Source organism: Fistularia commersonii, chromosome 9 (genome assembly GCF_037954325.1).
Source record: "Fistularia commersonii isolate RoL2024-O1a breed Wild chromosome 9, RoL_Fcom_v1.0, whole genome shotgun sequence".
Taxonomy (NCBI): Eukaryota; Metazoa; Chordata; class Actinopteri; order Syngnathiformes; family Fistulariidae; genus Fistularia; species Fistularia commersonii.
Window position 1 is genome coordinate 17,090,786 of NC_141292.1, and position 18,322 is coordinate 17,109,107.

The 18,322-nt window shown below is 44.0% G+C and overlaps 2 protein-coding genes across 2 annotated transcripts; both read right to left on the bottom strand.

The window, feature by feature from the left end:
- Positions 1-3,151: 3,151 nt before the first annotated feature.
- Positions 3,152-9,788, bottom strand: kctd9b (potassium channel tetramerization domain containing 9b). Its single transcript, XM_086152841.1, has 12 exons — positions 9,610-9,788; positions 9,331-9,452; positions 7,959-8,002; positions 7,611-7,704; positions 7,471-7,529; positions 7,263-7,391; positions 7,119-7,186; positions 6,894-6,989; positions 6,667-6,816; positions 6,316-6,421; positions 6,087-6,220; positions 3,152-3,603 (listed from the first exon to the last, which is right to left on the bottom strand). The coding sequence occupies exons 1-12, from the start codon at positions 9,655-9,657 to the stop codon at positions 3,487-3,489; spliced, it is 1,167 nt and encodes a 388-aa protein (XP_086008967.1). The 5' UTR covers positions 9,658-9,788; the 3' UTR covers positions 3,152-3,486.
- Positions 9,789-10,276: 488 nt separating this feature from the next.
- marchf5l (membrane-associated ring finger (C3HC4) 5, like) lies at positions 10,277-17,648 on the bottom strand. Its single transcript, XM_086152842.1, has 7 exons — positions 17,511-17,648; positions 16,266-16,345; positions 15,036-15,238; positions 14,816-14,946; positions 14,578-14,743; positions 12,811-12,977; positions 10,277-11,432 (listed from the first exon to the last, which is right to left on the bottom strand). Exons 2-7 carry the CDS (start codon positions 16,292-16,294, stop codon positions 11,271-11,273), a joined length of 858 nt encoding a protein of 285 aa, XP_086008968.1. The 5' UTR covers positions 16,295-16,345; positions 17,511-17,648; the 3' UTR covers positions 10,277-11,270.
- Positions 17,649-18,322: the final 674 nt, after the last annotated feature.

An 18,322-nucleotide genomic window follows, 5' to 3' on the forward strand; every position in this document is an offset into this window, starting at 1 on the left:
CGGAGGTTCGGCGGCCGGTTGTTTACGGAACGTGATGATGGATGAGGGGAACCGCAGATGTAAACGCTCACACCTCCACAGTTAGCCCAGCGGAGAGGAGACTGTTGTTTTATTTTTGCTAACATTAGCTAACCGTGAGCCTACGGCTCTTAGCTTGGGCTAGCTTGGCTTGCAATGATTTTAGCCGACACATCGGCTTCCAGTAAACTTTAGGCTAACATTAGTAAACATATTAGCCTGCGGCTCTTAGCTAACGCTAGCTCGGCCTACGATGTTTTTAGGCGACACATCGGCTTCCGGTGAACTTTTAGCTAATATGAGCCACCATGTTAGCCTGCAGCTCTTAGGTTTCACTGACTCGACTTGAAAATTTTTTAGCCAACACATCAGATCCTAGTGAGCTCTTAGCTAACATTGGCCAACACATGAACGACCGCCTCTTAACTTACGCTTGTTTAGCTTGAAGTGTTTTCAGCCGACACATTAGCTTCCAGTGAACTTTTAGCTAACATTAGCCAACAAGTGAGCGTCCAGCCTTTACCTTACGCTAGTTTAGCTTGAAGTGTATTTAACTTACACATTAGCCTCCAGTAAACTTTTAGGTAACATTAGCCAACAAGTGAGCGTCCAGCTCTAAGCTTACGCTAGTTGAGCTTGAAGTGTTTTTAGCCGACACTTTAGCTTCCAGTGAACTTTTAGCTAACATTAGCCAACAAGTGACAGTCAGGTTCTTAGCTTATGCTAGTTTTGCTTGAAGTGTTTTTAGCAGTCACATTAGCTTCCAATGAACTTTTAGCTAACATTAGCCAACAAGTGAGCGTCCAGCCTTTACCTTACGCTAGTTTAGCTTGAAGTGTATTTAGCTTACACATTAGCCTCCAGTAAACTTTTAGGTAACATTAGCCAACAAGTGAGCGTCCAGCTCTAAGCTTACGCTAGTTGAGCTTGAAGTGTTTTTAGCCGACACTTTAGCTTCCAGTGAACCTTTAGCTAACATTAGCCAACAAGTGACAGTCAGGTTCTTAGCTTATGCTAGTTTTGCTTGAAGTGTTTTTAGCAGTCACATTAGCTTCCAATGAACTTTTAGCTAACATTAGCCAACAAGTGAGCGTCCAGCTCTAAGCTTACGCTAGTTGAGCTTGAAGTGTTTTTAGCAGACACTTTAGCTTCCAGTGAACTTTTAGCTAACATTAGCCAACAAGTGACAGTCAGGTTCTTAGCTTATGCTAGTTTTGCTTGAAGTGTTTTTAGCAGTCACATTAGCTTCCAATGAACTTTTAGCTAACATTAGCCAACAAGTGAGCGTCCAGCCTTTACCTTACGCTAGTTTAGCTTGAAGTGTATTTAGCTTACACATTAGCCTCCAGTGAACTTTTAGGTAACATTAGCCAACAAGTGAGCGTCCAGCTCTAAGCTTACGCTAGTTGAGCTTGAAGTGTTTTTAGCAGACACATTGCATGATACATTTTTAAAATAAAAAGTACTTGTATCTGCGTAAACAAACAGGCAGCATTGTTGAAAACTACCAAGACGAGTGAGAAAGCAGTGAAAGCTGCTATAAAGTTGCTGAACTCGTCTCTAAATCCAAACAGCAAAACAGCAAAACGTTAATACTACCTGCCGGCAAAATCATTGTAGAAGAAATGCTCGGCTCTGGCGTTGATAAAGAAATAGCCGGTTCTCTCAAATAATACAATTTCCAGACATATTGATGACGTGTCTTCAGACATTACAAAAAAGTGTTCTGGAAAAGTTGCACATCAGTGGGAAATTTGCATTGCGACTTGACGAATCTACAGATATTAGATATATTAGATTTCACACTAAGTAAATTGAGACGACGGTTTCATTCTAATTCCTTAAAAAATGTTTTTGACGTATTTATTCGATGGTGCGCCGTGTGATTTTTCTAATGTAAAATATGTGCCGTGGCTCAAAAAAGGTTGGGAAACAGTGGTCTACATGTCTTAGCTTACGCTAGCTTGGCTTTAGCTGACATCAGCTTCCAGTGAACTTACATTAGCATTAGCTCTCATTCATTCTCCATATTGCAATAAACAACATTCACCCTCTCATCCGCAAAGCAGTTAAATACACGATTCACTCACTCATTCAAACGGCGCCTTGCAACCATTCACCCTCTCATTCACACCTAATACAGCTAACGCTAACTCTCATTCCTTCGTAGCCGACGTTAGCTGTTCTTTTAGCTTCCTGCTTGTTTGCTTTTGTCCGATACCTCGGCTGCAGACTCCGCCTCCCACGCCAGGACCCCGCGGGGGTCCCGTTCTGAATCGTAATTACGGGCGCCGCAGAGCCTCCCCTTCAATTTGAGGCTTTCTGTCCACCTTCACCGCCGAGGGGTGACATTTTCCTTTTCCCTTTTTCGACACGTCGCGACCAAAATTGCAGGCCTCGCGAAGTAGTTCCCTGATTCTTTAGTGAGTCCTTGAGAAAAACAAGCCACCTGGACTTCCTCTCATGAAAAGGCGCGACGACGCCTCCTGCTGTTGAAACGGAGAGCTGCAACTAAGCAGAAGACGCAGTCAAAACATCTAGAGGCTCAAACAGCTGAGCTAATTTCATGCTAATTTCATGCTACCATTTGAAGCTAATGTGACGCTCACGTCCGTCTGAAGATACGTTTATTTGGAATGATGTCATCGTTTCCATCTGGAGGTTTTCGAGATGTGACAGCGGAAATGAAGAATCATATCTATTTAACTGCGTTTTCCTAGTTTTATTTCCTTTTTGCTCCAACTTGTTATCTAGCTGTTAGCCATAGCCAATCATATGGTTCGGCTTGTCAATCATCCCCTAATGATAATTATGAGATATTAATCGGAATAAATTGCGAATAAAAATGTGTTTTCAGACATTGAACTGAAAGCTTATGAACGCTATTGGAGGCCTTCATTTGTGCAAAATCTATTTCATGACTTTTAATGCTTTTTAAAAAGACCCGCGCAATCCACACTAGACGTCTGGACCTCGGACCACCAGGAAGCTTCGGGAAAGATCTTATAGGTCTTAAAGGAACGTTTGCTTTCCATCACCTCTACTCACACCTTCGGCGTTCATGTCCTCCTCCTCTGGCGTTCTCCTCCGACCTTCTGCGGACGCCCGGCGACAAAACGGGGAGCTGCGCTTTAACGGGAGAAATTTATTGAGCGGTGTTGCGTTCAAAGACTCAGCAGGAGAGGACGGACGTTTCAGTGACGGCGACGTTTAAAAAGAAAAAAAAAAAAAAAAAAGACATTCAGCGGAATTCCTCTGGACTCTGTTACCATGGCGACGCATGGATGTACAAAAAGGACGGCGAGGAAGGATCGGCGCCAAACACACTTCCTGTTTGGGTGGCGAGGAGGTCACGCTTGGGCCGTCGCCGCCGCCGCTAGCTGTTCTCGGTTTCTACATTCTGACGTCACGGGACGTTCGGAGGCTCGTGACAGCGATCGGCGTGGGGGAAAGAAACGGCGGCGTGCTTCAGCGGACGCTCTGCGACATGTGCAGCGGCGTTAGCATCTCCTCGAAGATGGCGCCCTTCACGTTGGAGCCGCGCAGGTTAGCTTCCTGCAGGTCACAGCCGGACAGGTCGCAGTTCTGAGGGGCGGCAGAGGGTCAGGAGGTCAGGGATACAAACAGGACGCTACAAACAACGCTACGAAATCACGAAGAAATCGGCTAACGAGCTTAGATTTCCGATTAAATTTTGAGCGGCGCTGCAAACGAGCCACGTAGCGTGAACACACAAACAAACTCACAGGTTTTTAGTGTTGTAGCATAGCAGTAGTCGTACGCGCTAATCCGCGTTGTTTACATCGTTCTTCGTTGTGTTCTGCTGAGATATAGCATTTTTTTCAGTAAGCTAGCCCTCATTAAGTTAAAAGTGCTAGCGGTGCTCAGGAGAAGTTAAAAATTACATTGGATCCGAATAATACTTATACATACTTTTAAATGTATTTTTTTCATATTTACACATTTTTTTTCTTATTTTGTACCCTTTGAGAAGGAACTGCTTCTGTAACAAAATGCAATTTCAACAAAGTGCATTCGAACCTGGGTGTGCAAACACAGCCGATCACGCTTTCCGTGTCGTGGCGTTGTAGCATAGCAGCACTCGTGCATGCTAATCTGCATTGTTTAAACAGTTTGTCATTGTGTTCTTCTGTTATTGCGTTTTTTTTTCAGTAAGCTAGCCCCCATTACGGCTACCATAAAGGTAAAAGTGCTAGTGCTAGCAGTGCAAAGAACAAGCTAAAAATTACAGTGGATCTGAATTATATACTTGTATATACCTTTATATGTATTTTCTTCATATTTTGGCTATTATTTTCTTACTTTGTACCCTTTGAGTAGGAGCTGCTTCTTTAAAAGAAGGCAATTTCCCCCTTGGGGATCAATAAAGTACAGTCGAACCTGGGAGAACAAACACTGCTAATCACGCTTTCCGCGTTGTGGTGTTGTAGCATAGCAGCATTTGTGCATGCTAATCCGCGTTGTTTACTTTGTTCCCCATTGTGTTCTGCTGTTATAGCGCTTTTTACAGTAAGCTAACCCTCATTATGGCTCCCAAAATGGTAAAAGTGCAAGTGCTCGCAATACTAAGAAGAAGTTAAGAAATTCAGTGGATCTGAAGAAGGATATATTAGCTAAACGTGAGTGCAGTGTTGGTGTTACAGATCTCGCTTAAGTCAACCATCTGTACGATCCTGTAGGACAAAGATGTGCTAAAGCCGGCCGATGTGGCTAAAGGGGCAACTACGCTAACAAAGGAAAGTGGCTGTTAGTTTGGATTAATGACTAACTGCTTGCTGGAGATAGCGATAGCAGATAGCAGATAGCAGATAGCAGATAGCGTTAGCGGATGCAAGAAGGCTTTACTTTTGCTGATTTAGTGAAGGAAATGCTGAGTACAAGTGCTGGCAAGAAGAGAAAGAACACTGGAAACAGCGATTATTAAGTTATCAGTTATCTTTAATTCCTTTCTGTATTTTAGCCCCAAATAAACCCGTAAAAGGTTTCAAAAGAGTCCAAAAGAACCAAAAAAAAAGAGAATGTAAAGAATTAAAGTGGTTTTATTGAGTGTACTGCCTTGAAGATTTGTTATTCTATCCTTAACTTACTGGCTACACCAGGGGTCGGCAACCCACGCGGCTCCGAGCGGCTTGGGAAAATAAATGATAAATATTTAATTGAAGTGTATTTCATTTGTGTTAATTCCTTTTTTTTTTACTTTTAGTTCTAAGTTGGAAGATTATTGTGATCTTTGAAATATTAAATAAAATTATATTTCTTATTTTTCGCCGCTCAAAATAACATCACACTCGCGGAAGCCGGTAAATTTGCAGATGCTGTGCGCAGAAGTTCAGGAGCAGAAGTCCCATAAACCAGGTAAAATAAATATTTTTGAAGATATTTTGCAAATATTTATTTTTTTATTGTTTAGTGACATTGTGATTTTTTTTTTCCCGACTTATTTTTGAAATTCAGCTCAAGGCTCCGCTACACGCTCTGAAAGGCCAAAGCTCAAAATGAGTTCATTACATAAGTAAAATTTACTTTTTTTCCGTCATACTTATAGCAATATATACAGCGGTACCTTTATTTTAGACGTCAAAAAGTAATTGCGGCTCCCAGTGTTTTCTTTTCCGAGGAAATCGGGTCCAGATGGCTCTTTGGGGGTTAAAGGTCGCCGACCCCTGGGCTTCACACTTAATGCTACAATGTGTTGCTAAATGAACCTTTGCTCCACTTGGTGTCTAAACTCCATTTATGGACGGAGTGAAGCCGCTACTCTTTTTAAAACCATCGACATTCCCGCCGTCAAACCCTGTAAATCTCACAGACGATGCTCTCCGTCGCCGTATCTCACCGACAACACTGTTCTTCACAGACGACACACACACACACACACACCTCGTTTGGGATTTTCAATGATGTTCTCAAGGCTAGCTAGCGACGGGTGGCGCGTCCCACTGTCCTTAAACGCCACTTTGCGGACACGTGGGTGTCAAACACTCCTCCCGCTTGTGCGTGTGAGTGTATGTGTGTGTGTGTGTGTGTGTGTGTGTGTGTGTGTGTACCTCCAGGTCGGTGCCAGCCAGTGTCGCCCCTCTCAAGTTGCAGTTCTTCAGCTTGGCATTCTTCAGCGTGGCCACGCGCAGGTTGATGCCCGTCATCTGGCTCCCCTCCATGTCCACGCCCTTCAGGTTGGCCCCTGACACACACACACACACACACACACGTGCTGTCAGCTTCGTTTTCACGTGTGTGTGTGTGTGTGTGTGTGTGTGTGTGTGCACGTCAACTCACCCTCAAGGTTTGCTTTGACCCCTGCAGGGTCCTCGAAGTTGCAGCCTCGCAGTGACGCTCCTTCTGCGTTGGTGCACAACATCTTCACCCCCTGCAGATTGGCCCCCTGACACACACACACACACACACACACACACACACACACACACACACACACACACACACACACACACACACACACACACACACGGGTTAACACCTGATCAGGGTCCGTGGAGACGACGCTCTTCCTGGCGTTCCACCGAGGTCCGCTGTGTTTGCTAAGCGGGTACTGTGATGTCACAGGTTGGCTGACCAATGACGCGTCGGCAGGCGGTGCGTTCACTGGCCGCGGGACGTCCGGCGACTCACGTCGAGGCAGGCCATGGAGAGGTCGGCGCGCTCCAGGTTGGCGCCGCTCAGGTTGGCGTGGGTCAGGTTGGCGCCGCGCAGGTTGGCCATCTTGAAGTTGATGTAGCGCAGGTCGAGGCGGGACAGGTCGGCCGACGTGAAGTTCAGACCCTGAGGGACACACACGAGCGTGAGTCAGCTGGGTCCATGCTGTCAGTGTGTGTGTGTGTGTGTGTGTGTGCAGTCACCTGGCAGCGCAGCTCAGACTTGGTGGTGGTGGCCAGCAGGAACCTGATGAACTCCTTGCGGGTCAGGGGCGAGTGATCCTCCGGCGGCTGCGAGGCCTGAGAGGGACGAGCCGACAGGAGAGGACTAACCTGGGAGAACCTTCTGGAGAAACCTTCTGGGGTTCAGGTGAAACAACTGGTGTGTTTGTGACGTCTGCTTCTAGGTGCTCCTCGCGTCCTCCCCACCTTGATAAGAGCCTCCAGCTGCTCGGCCAGCGGCTCGATGCCGAAGAATCGAGCCTCTTCCAGGACGCCTGAGGACAAACACGCCCCGTCAGGAGGAGGAAGAAGAAGAAGAAGAAGAAGAAGAAGAAGAAGGCCGACTCCCACCCAGCGGGTTGATGCCGTCGTTGATGATGAGCTGCCCGTGCCTCAGGTAGTTGAGGATGGGCTCGAAGTAGTCCGGGCTGCGGTCGATGAGGAAGGCTCCGCCGGCGTCCCGCTTGTTCCCCCAGACGTCTGCGGGAACACAAAGAAGGAGGCGTCAGCCGGCGGCACGTCTTTCCGCCGCCGTCCGAGGAAGACGGGCCCTCGTCACCTTTCTCCCTGAACATGTGGGCCAGCATGCTCTCCGGCTCTTTGCTGACCAGCGTGCTCCTGCGGAGACACACACACACACGAGGGTGACGGGCTTGGATAGGAGGGCGTCAAACACACACACACCCGTTGAAGGCCCACCTGGTGGTGGTGAAGCAGCGCCCTCCGACGTTGAGCGTCAGCCAGTCGGTGTGAGTTTGGGGGTTCTCGGCTCCTCGGGGGTCGTCCGGGGGCTCTGCGGGAGGACGGTAGTTCAGACGCACTCACGCACGCGTTTATTATGGAAATGAACGCGTCGGTAAATCATAGGTACTCCCTCCGGACAAAAAAGTATTTGTAAATACAAGCAAATAATACGACTTCTGATAATAACATGAAAAAAAATACCCTAGAAGTGCACGAGATGATCCCGTTAAAAACACCAAATCAGAAGTTAACTGCACTTTTGAGTCGTTTTCTAAATATCAGATCCCCGACTCAAGAGTTTACCTTCGAAAGACTCTCCTTCTGAGATGTAGAGGACATCGTCGTCCCTGCAGACACACACACACACACACACACACACACAGAATTAGACACTGGTGGGCCTAGAAAAGTGTCTTCTAGAAACATGCAATATTCACCCTCTTGTTCAAACCATAGAGATGCAACCATTCATCCTGTCATGAACATATATTATAGAAAATTCACCCTCTCATTCATACATGTGAGAGAAACTCACTCATTCACACGTCTTGGAGATACAACCATTCATCATCTCATTCACAAAAACATCAGGACTCCATGAAGCAGCAGAACAACAAATGAAAGAGGAATTCATTTTTAATGCGAATAACTTTTAAAAAGAACACCCAAAATATTACCATAGAGCTACCGGCAAATTGTTATGATCATTTTTTTTTTTTAATTGAACATAAATAGTTCCTTCGGGATGAATAAAGTTATTCTTATTCTTAGTATAAACAGATATACATATGTTCAAACAAACATGGCAAGGTTGAATCGAATGTCAATGAATCAACCGGGGACGAGGAAGCAAAGGACATAAGGACATTCGTTCTGTATGTAATCACTTAACTGTACAAGTTAACAGCATTAAATATTTGTGATAAATGTTTAACGCTCGAAGAAAAAGAAAATAAACGAAAATAAATAGGTAAATAAATTTTAAAAACAAACATAAATAACTTGCAAGAGGAATATCATATGTATTTAACTTGGTGGTTCACAAGGAATCTCAGATATCACTGTATATTTTTTGGTTTTTGGATTTTTCCATAAATTTCAAGGATTTTTTTGGATGATCCAAAATCGTTCATAAAGAACGTAAAATGGGAGAACACTTTTGCATTCTGTTTTTGTGAATGACGAACTTGGCCAGGCCTAAAATAACATTGCCACAGAGTTCCTCTCTTTTGTTGCTTAAAAGTAAAACAAATATTATGTCAGTTTCTTTGGAAACTGGCGACGATGGAAATTTGTCTTTAACCCTTTTTTAAGAAAAAGCCCTGTACTTTTTCGCATGAGAAAAACACATGATCAGTGGTTTTAATGTTGTCTTCACAAAATGTGTAAATATTATCTTCAACATTAAAGCGTACCCTCAATAATTCCTTAGATAGGTAGATGTCATTCATAATTTTGAAGTGGGTCTCTTTTGCCAGCGTGGCAATCGATTCCTTATCAAATGTATTTAAAATATAAATTTTGTTTTGACGTCCAGGGAATACGTTTTCTGTAAAACATTTCCTAATAAAGGAGTTGCTGCATGCTACCAGCAAATTAGCATTATGCTAACCAGGTGCTAAAAACAAAACAGCTTCGGGCGCGCTGATATCTAAGGGGAATTAGCTAGCCTCACCTGATCAACGCGATGTCATCGATGAGGCCGCCGTTCCCGTTGTAGACGCTAGAGGCCCTTATTCCCAGTTTGGCGCTGGCGGCCGACAGCAGGTCCTCCAGGGAGCCGAACACGGCCACCACCTGGGACACACCGCCGTCAAAACACACACACACACACACACACCGGGGACTCGTCAAGCGGATCGACCGTCGTCTGTTAGCCGCTAAAGCCGGCTAGCTTAAGTGTCCGCAATTGTTAGCAAAGCGGAGATGCTAGCCGCCGACCCGTTTTTTTTACCTTTCCGTTCGTGGACGAGCCATTAACGAATAGTGTGACTCTTCTCATGGCAAGAGTGTTTTTATTTATTTTTCGGTGGTTATTTTCGGGTTTCGCTTCCCGCCGGTAAGTCCATCGCTCGGCCGAGGAGACGCACCTTTCTTTTTTTCCCCGCTTCCCGTTTCCTGCTTCGGCTCGAACCACCCACCGATGCGCCGGAGCGGACCAATCAGACAATTGCTTCCTGCGCAGCAGCCAATCAGCATGGCTGGTGGGCGGGACCTAAGGTTGACGTCGCAAACCACAACAAAAAAAAATAATAAAAAAATAAATAAAAAAAACAAACCACGATTATTAAGTCTCTTACTGATGATTTTTAAATTTGTCATTCTGATAAATACGCAAGTATTTTGAAACTTTTCACAAACAAAAATAAAACAATGTCTGCACAAACAAAATTGCAAAATAATAAAAATAACCTTTAAAAGTAACATAATGCACAAAATCACAAACGTAAGCATGCATGCAACACCGGATACAAAACAATTAATTCATGAGAAAATGATTTGCAACAGCACAAAAGAATATTATTAAATGAATTAATTCTGTATACCGCTTACTCTGACTCAGGGTTACGGTATCATTGATCAAGAGGTTAGCTATTTTCTGATTCCAGTAAACAGATGAGCTTCCTTCTTTTTTTAAAAAGAGCTTTATTAAACAAATCATTCAGACATAAATTATCAGCCCTTTTTGGAAAGAAAAACGACAAAGGCCAGAGAAAGGGTGCGTTACCACACAGTTCTGCCCTCCGGCAAAGCAGGGGAAGCCGAGGCAATAACCCTGAACAAACTCCCGAAATGTCATTCGCGCGCTAACGTGAGCGAGAACTTCACGCATCTCGGACGTTTCGCGCAGGAACCATCTTCGCGACGGGAAGTGCAATAAAACCGATGCTTTCGAAGGGTCGGCCTGTTTCTGAGAGGCCTTCCGGTGATTTCAGTTGACGAGTGTTTGGCGAGCTAGAGCGTTAAAACAAAAAAAAAAAAAAAAGAGGAATTTGGTGCACTGTCACCACTCTGGACATAAATTATATTTTTCCCTGGCTCGTTCTTCCATATAGTCTTATTTTAAATGTATACACTCTTCTTGGGCGTTTTCCCAGAATATTTATTTCACAAAATTATGAAAATTTAAAAGTGCATGTTCTGTTACTTTTGAATAAATCGTTTTTGTCATTTTCCTTTTTCTTCATGCGCTGTTGATGAAATGTGAGACGCACCATCATTCTTTTTTAATACTTAACATTTTTTACAAATTTAATATTTGCTCATTAATATTACAGTAGTAATATTGGAATTACTTTTGGATTTTTGATAAGTCACCCATTTCATTGCGTTTTTTTTTTTTTCAAATTTTCTGAATTGCACATTTTCCCCCGACTCTAACAATCATTTGTAGATTCATTTTGTTTGAAATAATCAAGAAAAAAAAAAAAAAAAAGATTCCTCTTTTACCGCCATGACATGATCTCCCCCCCCCGTTTTCCCCTTGGAGTGGTACATTCCACAGAAATGACCTGAATCAACTCCATCACCTCAAATAATTATTGCTTCTTTTTTCTTTTCTCCATTCTTTCCCCAAATACCCGGGAAGTGACACGTCGATCCGAGAGGGTCGGGTCATTCGTTGCCGCTGTCGTCGGCGGCGGCCCCGTCGTCGCCGCCGCCGTGTCCGTCTCCGTCGGGAAAGTCCAGAATGTGGCGGTTAGACTGCATGATGTACTGCTGCTGCTTGAAGTAAACCTTCAGGGCGCCCTTCATCAGCACGAAGGCGATACCGCCCTGCCGGGAGGAAGAGGTGAGGGGGTCAAAGGTTAAACGGTTACCTCGCCGTTTCCCATCATTTTATTTAGGAGGTCTTGTTTCGTGACTCCGACGTTTGTTCAACTTTGTTTACGTCCACCTGTTGTATGTCATATTGGATCGGATTTTTTTTGGACAATATTCACCCTTCATTACAGCTCCCAAGCCCTTTTATTAATTTTCTTTTCTTTTGTTTTTTGGTTATTTTAATTTGTATTTCATTTGAATTCATTTTCGGTAAATTCAAATCATCTTCACGTTTTATTTTTATTGACTTCTACACCATCGACCCCCAATTTTCAAAGTAAAGGCCTGGAGGATTTTCAAATTGAACTCAAAATGAATTTACTGCTGAAATTTTGGGAAAAATCAATAAATAGATAAATAAATAAAACAGGGGGGAAAAATATCAATGTAAAAAATTACAAAAACGCGGCGTTGTCATGGAGATGGCGGACTTGATGCCGGCGGATACATGTGACGGTTGTGCGCCACATCTGCTTTCTCCTGTTTGTGTATTTCCTTTAAAACTTTCTTCCATTTTACATTTTTTTTTTTAAATTCTATTTAATTTGAGTTCATTTTCACTAAGTTCAATTTATTTTTTACTTTGTACTTTAGTGATGACTTCCACAACATCGCCCGCCTTCTTTCAAGTAAAATCAAAATAGATTTACAGCTGAAAATTTGGAAAAAAAAATAAAAAATTAAATATAAAGAACAAATAAGTAGGATAATGATCAATGTCGGACCATAAAATCCTCAATGTTTTTTAACAACGTGTTGCCATGGCAACAGCGGAGTTAACGACATATTGGATTTTGCTGCTTTTGCTTTCTCCTGTTTGTGTGTTTCCTTTAAAACTTTCTTCCATTTTGCAATTTTTTTAGAAATTCTATTTAATTAGAATTCATTTTCATTCAGCTCAATTTATTTTGCACGTTGTATTTTACTGATGACTTCCACACCGTCGCCTATGTCGGACCATAAAATCCTCAACGGTTTTTAACAATGTGTACAATGTGTTGCCACGGCAACAGCGGAGTTGACACCATATTGGATTGTGCTGCATTTGCTTTCTCATGTTTGTGTTGTTTTTTTGGGAACTTTTTGTCCTTCATTATTGCTCCCCAGTCTATTTCAAATGCATTTTATAGATTCAACGTGCAGTGTTTCTATGTTCGAGATACTGATATTGGGATTACATCTGGGAGCAGTTTCTGGTTTGCCATGATGGCGTTTCGCGGACGCCACCCGCAAATGGCTGCGGGTCAGAGGTGGACATGTGAGATCAACGACGTTGTGTATGTTGTGACGGTGTGTGTGTGTGTGTGTGTGTGTGGAGGTGGGTTCTGACCAGGATGGTCTGCTGCAGGTTGGACGCCACCCGTCGGAACAGCAGCCGCCCCACCAGGCTGGCAATGGAGGGGAAGACCAGGGCCCCGCAGAGCGTCCTGGACACCGAGAGGTGGTCCCCGGCCGGGGGGGCTTCGCCCGGGACCCGTGGAAGGAGTCGGGTGGATCCTAGTGGACAGAAATAGCCCACCGTTAAAAGTTAAGATAAGCGGCGGCGCCCCATGCTGGTCAGCTGCGGGATGGCTTTTCGTTCAAGTTAGCTCGTGGTGCTGCCGAAAAGTATTTATCCGAGTAGCTAACTAGCTACAGAAGATATAAGTCAGGTTAGCCATTTGATTTAGCTAGCTGGTTACATCAAGCTAGCTGAGCAGAGATTATCAGCTACGGTTAGCAAGCTGAATCGCCAGAAAATGTATGTGGGCTAACCGCAGGAAGTCAAGTTAGCCATCTGATTCGGCAGAAAACATTCGCTAGTTACATCAGCAAAATGTATGCTCAAGCAAGCACGTTGATAAAAACACAGAATTAGAGCTAAAATTAGCTTGCTGACCCATCACAAAATATTCATTCAAATAGGTAGCTGACTGCAGATAATATAAAGTCAGGCGAGCAAAACATGAGCCAGTTAGCGAATTACAGCAGCGCATACTCGGGCTAGGATATTGACTCAAGAGAATATTACTCAAAGTTAGCTTGCTGACCCACCAGAAAATATTCTTTCAAGTAGCTAGCTAACTGCAGAAAACATAACATCAGGTCAGCAAATCATTATCCAGTTAGCTAGTTACATCAATGTATAGTCAAGCTATCATATTGATTCAGCAGACAAGAGCAGCTAAAGATAGCTAGCTCAACCACCACAAAATATTTATCCAAGAAGCAAGCTAACTGTAGAGGGCAGTAAGTCAGGTTCGCCATCTGATCTGGCAGAAAACATTGGCCAGTTAGCAAGTTACACCAGCAAAATGTATAATCAAGGAAGCACGTTGACTCAGCAGAGAATGTCAGCCAAGGTTAGCTTGCGGAACCACAACAAAATATTTATTAAGATAACCAAGTCAGGTGAACAAAACATTAACTAGTTACATTCATGTGTAGTCAAGCTAGCATACTGATTTGGCATAGAATAGTGGTTAAAGATAGCTAGCTCAACCGCCACAAAATATTTATATGAGCCGCAAGCTAAACACAGACGACATAAAGTCAGGTTAGCCATCTGATTTACCTTAAAACATTTGCTAGTTAGCTTGTCATATTAAGCTGCCATGTTGACTTAGCAGAGAACTAAGTAGCTAACTGACTCTGAGGAAAGCATGACATCAGATCTGCAGCCGGACTTCGCGACTCAGCGGCTTTTTCCTTTTTTTTTTTCTCCCCCGAAACCAACTGGCTACTGGCTAATGTTGGCTACGATTATTCAGCAGACCAACATGCTAATTTTTCTGATTGAACAGAAACTGGTAGCCCAAAACTTGAGGCATTCACAACAGAAAACATTAACCAGCTAACTAAGCTAAGCTACCTAAGCCAGCTAACTTGATTTGGCCACAAACTTTGTAGCTCAAGTTCTTTTGCCGACTCACCCCTGAGGAAACGTTAGCACTTCACGTTAGCTCACAGGCTCAAAAGGGCGACTCAAATTAGCCCCGTGACGCAACAACAACAACAAGCTAGCGTAGGGTTGTAGCGGCTCCTTGATCGCGGCTCCTTAAACTTTTGGAGGCAGACAATCATGAAACCTGTGTGTGTGTGTGTGTGTGTCACACACCCGCGTTGCGTTTGTGCGAGTATCTCTGCCACAGCCGGACGATGTAGTCCTCCCAGCGGACCATCTTGCCAAGGATGAGCATGACGGGGATGGTCGGCAGCCCCACGAGGAGGAAGAAGGGGTCCGCATGCTCCATCACGTAAAGACCCTTCTTATGGCCGACCACCTGCGACAAACACACACACAAACCGTCACGGCTCGACATGGCGGCGTCACACCCGCCGCCGCCGCGACGCACCTGCATTACGGTCACCGCCCCGTAGGTGACGGCCGACCAGTAGACGGTGCCGACCACCACGCCCACCGCCGCGAACGGGCTCATCTTGGAGAGCGTCCTGTCCACCTGCTGGAGGAAGTACACCAGCGGACCTGCGGAAACGGACGCACGCCAGCGTTAGCGGAGGGGAGCGGCGGCGGCGGCGGCGGACGCCCCCCCCCCCCGAGGTGCGGCCACCGACCCATCTTGGGGAAGACGACGCGGTATTCGGTGCCGCACTGGGGGCAGCTGACGGCGCCGCCGCCGTTCCCTTTCTGCTTCTCGTCCAGCCATCGCTGCAGGCACGCCTGGTGGATCCACTTGGTGCAGCCTTTGCAGCGGCAGGGGCTCACCCACTCTGCAGATAGGTCGTCTGAGTCTGAGGCAAAACACACCCAGCAGTGTCTGCGCACAACATAAAGGGACAGACAGACACACACACACACACACACACCCACAGGCAGTTAGACACATACAGGCAGGGACAGACGCCAACAGAGGGAACATATACATAAACACACAGATACAAACAGAGGGCAAAACAAACACACTCAGGTATCCACACACACACCCACATATACAAACACACACACACACACACACACACAGATTTATTATAGTTATCTGCTCTACCTGAGAGTTAAACAATTCAACAGAATAATACAGGATTAATATACCTATTTATCGATTGTATATTAAAATTACATGTAATTGCAAAATTAACAAAATAACATAAATACATGAAAACTAAAGAGATAATTCCCTTTTCCAGACACAATTTCCTTTTATTTTTTTTAAATTGTATTTAATATTAATTCATTTTCGTTAAAATTCAATTTTTTACAATTAATTTAAATGATGACTTCCACGCTGCTGCCTGCCTATTTTCAAAGTAAAGGTCTGGGGAGGACTGCCAAAATAGTTTAAAATAAAAAAAAAAAAGAATCTTTTTTTAATGAATTAATAAATCAACTGAAAAAATAAGCAGGATAGTGATTAACGTCTGAATGTTGACGATATAATCCTATTATGTTTATATATACAAATGCGTCGTCCTGCAAGCACCGCCGCAACTGCTGCGTTGCCGTGGTGACGGAGGACTTGACGCCGGCGGGTACATGTGACATGGAGGGAGAAGGTAGAGGAAACACATGACCTCTGACTGACTCTGTGAGTTGTTGTTGCTGAGCATCTCTTTGGGTTTTCGCTGCCGGGTGACGTTCCTGCCTTCGCAGAAACGAGCCGATTTAAAAAAATCCACTTCCTGTCCGATCTTTATTTCCCGATTCCTTGACGATGGGGTGAACGTGTTCATGCTTTTCGGTCTGTTTTTAGATCACTTCTCGCGGAATATCTTAGATCAGCGCGTTGTTGTTGTCATTTCTTCAGCATCGGGCGACAGGAAGTGACATCACGACGCGGGTGGACTCACTTCTCGGACTGCTCCTCAGCAAGGGCCATGATGCTCTGCTCTCCGATGTGTTCATGAAGCCGCCAGGCTGTAGCCACGTCCTGCACAAACACACACGCAGACACACACACACACACACAGCCGTGATTGTAGTCTCAACACAAACACAACTGACTGAGTCATCGCTGATATTTCCAGTTTTCTACCGGACTTGAACGCACCGTAGCCTGCCCCCCTGTGGCAGGCTTGATGTAAACAGTGTTTAATGACCTTGTCCAAACTACCCTTCAGGCATGTCAACTCTTGTTTCCATCCAAACACCTCAAAATAGTCAGATAGTAAATACGCTAATAACACAATGAGGGGGTTGCTGACCTTTGGGGTCAGCCCAGAACATCTAACATGATGCTCTCCATCATGGTCCACGGAGGTTAACCTCATCGGACATCCTGTCCATCACCATCGCAAACAAAAGGGGGCTCGGGGCCGATTCCCGATGCACTCCCGCCAGATATGTTTAAAAAAAAAGGATAATAAACTAAAAAAAAACAACGAATTACCCACAAGTCTGAAGCATCTCAGTCGGCCAATTGACTACCGCCTCACCCACACATATTCTGTCTTGCCTCTGCAATAAATTACGGCAAAAAACAATGATATCCATTAAGTTTTCAACATGAATTTGTTTCCTGCACTTGTGAAAATCGAGATCATGACAATAATAACCTTTTGCGTGAAAAATAATTTCAGGTGATTTAACATTAACAAAGCAAACCAGACATAGCAATCACAGGGAACGGATTTTTGATTAATTTCTACTTTTTTTTTGGTTTACAATTATCATATACTATTTATGATATTTTTTGATAATTAATCTCTATTGTACTATTTACAGTTATATTTGACAGCGCGGTGTCCAAAACAGTTGCCCCAGTGACCCCGTTGATATTTTTACAGTAAACTGAAACCAACTGGCATTAATCGGTGCTAGCGCTGCCTGTTAGCCCCCGCGCTTCGGTAAACACCGCTTTTAAACATTAATAGTCATCCGGTACCGGTCGTCCCCGGGCACCGATAAGCACCGCCGTTTACCGGACCTGCCCGTTACCGTGACCGGCGGTGCCGCTCTGACGCTAGCCGGGTTGCTGCTAGCCAACTTTAGCTAGCTTGGTTACTTGTTGTGATTACCTGAGAAGCAGCGGCCGGTTGGGCGCTGACAACTTTCAAATATATCTTTGAAAGATTAAACTCAAGTAAAACACCTACCTGAAGATAAGTTTCTATCCAGATATAGATTTATCTATTTATTCCTACAGCGTCGTTGGTTGTGTTTAGCTAATCCAGCTACTTGGCTTCCATTAAGGGTAACGGTGGCGGCGGTAGGGAGGAAGACGCGCCCACTTCGGTTCAAACTGAGTTCTCATTGGTCAGTGACTGTGACGACATAGTTACATTCAGGGTCTGATGAGATCGTGGGAAACTACATTTTTTCAGGGAAACAAGTTTGAACCGAGGGAGCCCAGCGAGTCTAAAACTAAAATGATTATATTGTTAAGTTTTTAAAAAAACAATATCAAGTTGTGTGCTAATACTATAAAATCAGTTCTATTAGGGGACAAAGGGGCATGACGCTGTGTTCTGTAGCAATAATAAAAATAAAATGATGTATTTGTTAGGTTATTGGGAATAGGAGGTTGACATTAAAATGACGGAGCATTAAAAAGATGCGGAATGAAAAAACACTTAAAATGCACACCAAGTTTGCAAGATAAAACTTCCAGGGTGTTTATATTCTTCTACACATTGTGTTCAAAATAACAGCACTGAAGAAGAATATTTTCTTCTTTTGTCATTCAGTTAACTATTTAAATTCGTAAGAAAAAAACAGTTTCTGAGATACGAGTGTGTTCATCCAGAAAGGTGGTGGTCATGGGGCCGATTCTTAAATTAGTATCTAATTTAATGATTTAAAAAAAATGCCCTTGCTTGGAAAAAATAAAACATTTGCTCAGAAATGTGTTTTCCTTTTTCTATTTCTTTAAAACGAAGCAAAATTATTTTCTCTCAACTGACTCCTG

Excerpts from the sequence above, each read along its gene's own strand:
- marchf5l (XM_086152842.1), bottom strand. The coding sequence starts at position 16,294 with ATGGCCCTTGCTGAGGAGCAGTCCGAGAA. Across the intron at positions 15,239-16,265 it reads GCTGAGGAGCAGTCCGAGAA|ACACTGCTGGGTGTGTTTTG; the intron begins GTGAGTCCACCC and ends TGTTGTGCGCAG. Across the intron at positions 14,744-14,815 it reads GGGCGGTGACCGTAATGCAG|GTGGTCGGCCATAAGAAGGG; the intron begins GTGCGTCGCGGC and ends TGTTTGTCGCAG.
- kctd9b (XM_086152841.1), bottom strand. The coding sequence starts at position 9,657 with ATGAGAAGAGTCACACTATTCGTTAATGGCTCGTCCACGAACGGAAAG. Across the intron at positions 8,003-9,330 it reads GATGACATCGCGTTGATCAG|GGACGACGATGTCCTCTACA; the intron begins GTGAGGCTAGCT and ends GTGTGTCTGCAG. Across the intron at positions 3,604-6,086 it reads TGGCTGGCACCGACCTGGAG|AACTGCGACCTGTCCGGCTG; the intron begins GTACACACACAC and ends GCCGCCCCTCAG.